This window comes from Colobus angolensis, unplaced genomic scaffold (genome assembly GCF_000951035.1).
Source record: "Colobus angolensis palliatus isolate OR3802 unplaced genomic scaffold, Cang.pa_1.0 Scaffold250, whole genome shotgun sequence".
Taxonomy (NCBI): domain Eukaryota; kingdom Metazoa; phylum Chordata; class Mammalia; order Primates; family Cercopithecidae; genus Colobus; species Colobus angolensis.
Window position 1 is genome coordinate 1,183,702 of NW_012115711.1, and position 6,881 is coordinate 1,190,582.

At 41.6% G+C, this 6,881-nt stretch overlaps 1 protein-coding gene across 1 annotated transcript in view; it reads right to left on the reverse strand.

Moving 5' to 3' along the window:
• PHF8 (PHD finger protein 8) overlaps positions 1 to 6,881 on the reverse strand; it is a 114,388-nt gene that overhangs the window by 105,261 nt on the left and 2,246 nt on the right. The window contains exon 2 of the mRNA XM_011946592.1: positions 6,472 to 6,661. Coding sequence (XP_011801982.1) covers positions 6,472 to 6,661 — 190 coding nt within the window. The remainder of the gene's footprint in view (positions 1 to 6,471; positions 6,662 to 6,881) is intronic.

The following is a 6,881-nucleotide window of genomic DNA, read 5'->3' on the forward strand; positions in this document are numbered from 1 at the left end:
AAAAAAAAAAAAAAGAAAAAAGAAAAAAGAAAAAAAATCAGCAAGGATTAGAAGAATTCAGCAACACTATTAACCAACAGTAGTTAATTGACATTCATAGAACACTCCACCCAAAAATGGCAGAATACACATTCTTTTCCAGTGATCATGAAACATTTACCAAGATAGATTCTGGGCTATAAAACAAATCTCAATAAATGTAAAGGAATTGAAATCATACAGAGCATATTCTCTGACCACTATCAAACTAGAAGTCAGCAACAGAATGATAACAGGAAATTCTACAAAAACTTAAAAATTAAACAACATATTTCTATACTTCATGGGTCAAACAGGAAGTCTCAAGGGGAACTTAAAAACGCCTTGAGCAGCAGGAGGATCACTTTAGCCCAAGAGTTGGAGGCTGCAGTAAGCTATGATCCTGCCTCTGTACTCCCGCCTGGGCAACCGAGTGAGACACAGTCTCCAAAAAAAAAAAAACCTTTTTTTTTTTGGTTTTTGTCTCAAGAAAAAAAAACTTTTTTTTTTGTTTTTTTTTTAACGCTTTGAACTACATGAAAACGGAAAACGTATCATATTAAAATCTATCAGTGCTGAAAAGGAAATTAACAGCTAAAGGCTTACATCAGAAAAGAAAGAAAGGCCGAGTGTGCTGGGTCACACCTGTAATCCCAACACTTTGGGAGGCCGAGGCGGGTGGATCACCTGAAGTCAGGAGTTCAAGACTAGCCTGGCCAACATGGTGAAACCCCATCTCTATTAAAAATACAAAAAAATTAGCTGGGCATGGTGGCAAGCGCCTATAATCCCAGCTACTCGGGAGGCTGAGGCAGGAAATCACTTGAACCCAGGAGGTGGAGGTTGCAGCGAGCCGAGATCACGCCTGGGCAACAGCAGTGAGACTCCGTTTCAGGAAAAAAAAAAAAAGAAAGTCTCAAATCAATAATCTAAACTCCCACCTCAAGAAACTAGATAGAGAGCAAAGTAAACCCAAAAGAGAAAGAAAATAATAAAGTGCAGAAATCAATTAAATTGAAAACAGAAAGACAATAGAAAAAGTCAATGAAACAAAAAGCTTGTTCTTTGAAAAGATCGATAAAACTGACAAACCTCTAGCAAGTCTGACAAATACGAAAACAAATTTTTTTTGTTTTTGTTTGAGACAGGGTCTCGCTCCGTCACCCAGGCTGGAGTGCAGTGGCGCGATCACAGTTCACTGAAGCCTCAACTTCCTGGGCTCAAGCAATCCTCCCGCCTCAGCCTCCTGGGTAGCTGGGACTACAAGCATGTGCCACCTACCCAGCTAATTTTTGTATTTCTTGTAGAGATGGCGTTTTACCATGTTGCCCAGGCTGGTTTCGAACTCCTGGGCTTAAGCAATCCACCAGCCTTGGCATCCCGAAGTGCTGGGATTACAGGCATGATATCACATGCCCAGCCTGATACATTTTTAGTATCACGAAACAAAATTATCATTATACCACCTAAAGATATCAAAAGGATAATAAAGAAATACTATGAACAATTCTACAAACATAAATTTGACAATAGATGAAATGGGTCAATTCCTTGGAAAGTATACATCCAACATAAAATACGTAATTTGAATAGTCCTATAACTATTAAACAGAATAATTTTTAGAACGCCCCAAAAAGATAGAATAAAGATAATTAGGCAAAGTGGTCAGCATAGTGAGTGGAACATTAGCTTGTGCTCAATAAACAATAGCTATAACCATTGTATTTAAATCATCACAACCTCTCAAGGAAACTGAGGCTTCACAGATAACTAAGTCTTTGTAACAGAATCAGAATTTGAACCCAGATCTGAAATCAGTGCCCTTTCCTCTAGAGTTAAAAATCCACACCAAAGTTACTCCCTTGGGCATGTATCAACCAATATTTCTTTTATAAACAGGAAAACTGTAAAGGAGTGAGATTTGTGCTAAAAATCCCAGAAATCAATAAATGCTTGCCAACTAGTTTTCTCCACTATTGTACAGCAGTGATTCTCAAATGTTAGGGTGAATCAGGATCACTTGTTTGTTAAAATACAGATTGCTGAGTCCCAGTCCCAGCCCAAGAGATTGCATTTTAAACAAATTCCCAGTTGATGAATTTTATTTTAAGAAGTTCGTTCCTCCTGTGTTAGCTCACTTAGGAATTAAAAAAGAATAATAAAAAAAGAATGTTCATTCCAATTTTTCTGTACAGAAGAGAATGACTGGTGTACAGTAATGATATGTTAGTCCATCCATCCCCCAACATCAGAAGCTATCACACTCCGCAGAAGGGGAAGGAACCAAGACAGGATAATGTTCTAAATCAGTGGTTCTCAAGGGTGGGCCCTGCTTACCTACTGAATCAGAAACACTGTAGCTAGGGCATCCCTAACTTGTGTTCTATCAGGTCTTCCAAGTGAGTCTGATACATGCTAAAGTTTGAGAACCACCGCTGTACAAATCAAAGTATTTTTGTAAAATCCATCTTCTTACAGGAAGAATGAAGCAATACCATGTTTTTCCCACTTCTGAGAACCTGGGCTCTGGAATCAAATAATTCAAAGTTCAAATCCACACTCAGAAAGTCACTTAATCTCCACGAATTCCAGATTCTCAGCTGCAAAATGGAATAGTTGCCTCCCTTGTTATAACCTTTCCAGAAAGTAACTTGGCATTATATTCCATAATCCCTAGCTGGACTTCAAGAAATCTATCCTACAAAAGTCACTAGAAGACGAGCGTGGTGGTTCACACCTGTAATCCCAGCACTTTGGGAGGCCAAGGTGGGTGGATCACGAGGTCAGCAGTTTGAAACCAGCCTGACCAACATGGTGAAACTCTGTCTCTACTAAAATACAAAAATGAGCCGGGCGTGGTGGCGTGCGCCTGTAATCCCAACTACTCAGAAGGGCGAGGCAGGAGAATCACTTGAACCCAGGAGGCAGAGGTTGCAGTGAACCAAGATTGTGCCAGTGCACTCCAGCCTGGGCAACAGAGTGAGACTCATCTCAAAAAAAAAAAAAAAAAAAGTCATTGGAGATATGAACAGATTTCTATCACCTCTAGGCATTTGTGGACTTAAAATTTGTTGGCTTAACTCTTGCAAGCAACCATAGAAGTCCATAGTATGTAGTAATTTTCAGTTGTGCTGAAGTACAAACTTAAATGGCACACTATAAGCCTGGTGTGTTTCTGTGAGCAATGCACTAAGCAAGAGCAGCCACCCACCAAGGACCTGATTCTCAGCTAGCTTCCTTGTTCACTGGGGGCCCATAGAGAGAAGTATAAGACTTTTTAAAAATTTGGTGTATTTCATGGAAAAATATTAAGGCGGTTAACTTGTGTTAAGAGTGTATACAGGAACACACACAACTCACCATAGAAATGTGATTAAAGAGGGGCCTGGCCCATAAGCCCAGTTCTGTATTTGTAAGTTTTGAATTCTTTAAGGCCTCAATGGTGCTCTTCATAAATAAATGTCAAGTACCTACTAAGCAAAGATGCTTTCCATAATGTTTTTCTGTTTTAATCAGCACTCATATCAAGATGCAAAACTTTTCCAGAACCCCCAAAGTTTCCTCACATTATTTACAATATAAAAAAGGGCAAATAATGTTCAAAAAAGTACAATGTCCAACCATAAAGGAAATTACCAAGTTAACTGGCGACACATACATATCGTGGGATATCAGAAATCAAGTATAGCTGAATATTTAATGAACTGGCAATTACATTAAAACATTAACTAGAAAAAAAATAGGTTGTAAAATGGTATTTATAATGCAATCCCATCTTGTAAAAATATATGTTTATATTCCAACCCAAAAGATGGGAGATACTGCAACAACAAATTTAACAGTGGATTGTGCCAGACAGTAGTAGACTCGGGTGAGTTTTATTTCCTCCTTTATTCTTTTTCTGTATTTTCTACAACAAACAGGTCTCACTATAAAACCAGGAAAAAATTAAGAACATTATTTAAAAGAGAAATATCCAACTTTCAGGCTTGTTGATTGGTGCTCCTTAAGTCCCTGTCACGGGGTCTGGCAGACATAAGCACTCAGGAAGCATTCATTCCTGTTCCCTGTTTCCAGAGTGAGGAGTTATAGCAGGAGCCCATTTTACAGGTCTGAAAAAACACATTTCCCATACAATCCAAAGTAAGGGCCCCAGTCAACAGCTTTTTTTCATGAAGACTCATTAATTCATTCAAAAATGTACTCAGCATTTATTACATGTTTATCACTGAACTAGGTTCTGGAGATACCAAAAATGAAAAGAAAATCTCTGCCCTCAGGAAGCTCTGGCTAATGAATGACACAGATATATTTATAACTATGATATGATGAAATAATTACTTTTTAATAAAGATGTATACAAAGTGCAATGGGAACCAAGAGGAAGAAGGACTTTTACCCCTTTCACAGTCTGTGAGTTGCAAAGGGGAGGGCATTAGTGGGAGTTTGCATGTAAAAAGACAAAAAGGCATAAAGGAGTATAAAATTTTCCCAGAAATTTTAGCTCAGTCTTGCTAGGACATAAAGAACAAGAGAGGAGGAGTGGCAGGAAATGAGAATGAACAAGCAGATCACAAAAGATCTTGTCTGTCACGTAAAGGATACTGAATTTTATCCCACAGGCGAACCACTGAAAGAAGGATTTTAGGCTGAAAAGTGACTTGATCAGCACTAGCAAAGACACCAGGAATCCTGAAAGACATCTTAATCCCCACTTATTTTCAGGGCAAAGGAAAAGGTCCCACCCTCTAGAGTTGTCCCCTCTTAAATAACATGAGGCAGTAAATAGAACTCTGTGCCGGGCACACAATAAATATTCAATAGAGATCAGTTAAATATGAATTTGGATATGGGGCAAGGGGGCAGTCCCTGCTGAGGGCAGGATTTCAGCAGCACCAGCACCTTTAGTTTGGTCTTGAGTGTGATAAACAGAAATAGCTCGCTGGGCACAGTGGCTCACGCCTGTAATCCTGGCACTGTGGGAGGCTGAGGTGGGCGGATCACTTGAAGTCGGGAGTTTGAGACCAGCCTGGCCAACATGGTGATATCCCGTCTCTACCAAAAAAGTACAAAAAAATGTGCCTGGCGTGGTGGCGTGCACCTGTATTCCCAGCTACTCCAGAGGCTGACGCACAAGAATCGCTTGAACTCGGGAGGCAGAGGTTGCAGTGAGCTGAGATCATGCCATTGCACTCCAGCCTGGGTGACAAGAGTGAGACCTTGTCTCAAAAAAAAAAAAAAAAAAAAAAAGAGGAAGAAATAGCTCCTCTGGAGGAGACCCAGACAACTGAAAATTCTAGAATCTAACAGGCAACAGGAGGAGGGTGCCATATACTGCTTTGTTGTGCTCCAGTGTACAAAGCCCCCTCAAGGTTGTCTTTCCATAGCTGAGATTTAAATCCCACTAATGGGATATTAGTTTTATCGCACATACTAACCTCTCCGGAATTCTGGGTGACAGGGGCTTATGTGCACACACGGTTAACTGAAAGGAATTCACCAGTGGTTTTACTCTTGTTTTACCCAGTATCTATTCTGCTTAATTCAATTTAGTTGGATGGTTCTGCAGATAAATGCTGTAGAAATAAAATACTGTTGCATTTCTGCCTCCATTTATGGAGTATATCCAAATTACTTTGCAAAGTCAGAAAAGATATATTTGACACATTTATCAAGACAATGAGGCTCAGAAAAGCAAAGCAACTTGTGCAAGGTCACTCTGAAACTAAGCACAAAGCCACAACTCAAATCCCTGTTTATGGACTCAACTACCTCAAATAAGCAATACTGTTTTACCCAAAGCCAGTGTCTGAGGCAAAACATAATTGTCAGAATATAAAAATGATGGCCGGGCGCGGTGGCTCACGCCTGTAATCCCAGCACTTTGGGAGGCCGAGGCAGGCGGATCACCAGAGGTCGGGAGTTCCAGACCAGCCTGACTAACATGGAAAAACACCGTCTCTACTAAAAATACAAAATTAACTGGGTGTGGTGGGTGGTGCATGCCTGTAATCCCAGCTACTTGGAGGCTGAGGCAGGAAAATCGCTTGAAACCGGGAGGCGGAAGTTGCTGCGAGCCGAGATCGCGCCATTGCACTCCAGCCTGGGCAACTGGCGAAACTCCGTCTCGAAAAAAATAAAATAAAAAATAAAATAGAAAGGAATATAAAAATGATACTTTGTGACACAAAGAAAAGGGGGGGTCTTATAAATCTAAAAAAAAACACTCAAAAGAAAGGTGCAAAGATGAAATACATAGGGGAAAACACAGGAAAAGGAGAAACCAGAGGCTAATGTCAGCTAGGTCCTGGTCTGCAAGGAGAAATGGCAGAACCTGAGTCTGGGAGAGGGGGTTCTGAGCCGGAATCTAAAAACAGAGCTGAAAAAGGAAGAGAGAGCAAGTGAACACACCTGGCCACCGCACCCTGTGTAGCCTGGCCTGCCCTCCTTACCTGCCATGAAACCAGTCCTGGCACATGTCACACTCGATCATGAAGCGGGTCACATCGTAAGGCAGCCGGCAGAGGCAATACACCGGCACCGTGGCCATCTTCGCTCGGCCCTGGAGCGTTCTGCGGCCGGCCAGGTTCGTCGTGTCAAGAGGGGCGGGAGGCGGCAGCACGCGTCCTCTCTGGACGATGGCTAGGCACAAACAACACTTTTTACAGAGTGAATCAGCCCCCGCCCCCCACCCCCTTGCACCAACCCTCAGTTCTCCAATAGAGAGTTACCGCCGCCGGGATGCAACACAGCTGGTGCGGCTGTAGGGGGCAACCAGAGAAAGTCCACCCGGCCTTTAGAATTTCTTTCACACGTAAAGAACGGCGCTCAGCCTTCCAGGCTTTCCACAGCCCCCACCCTC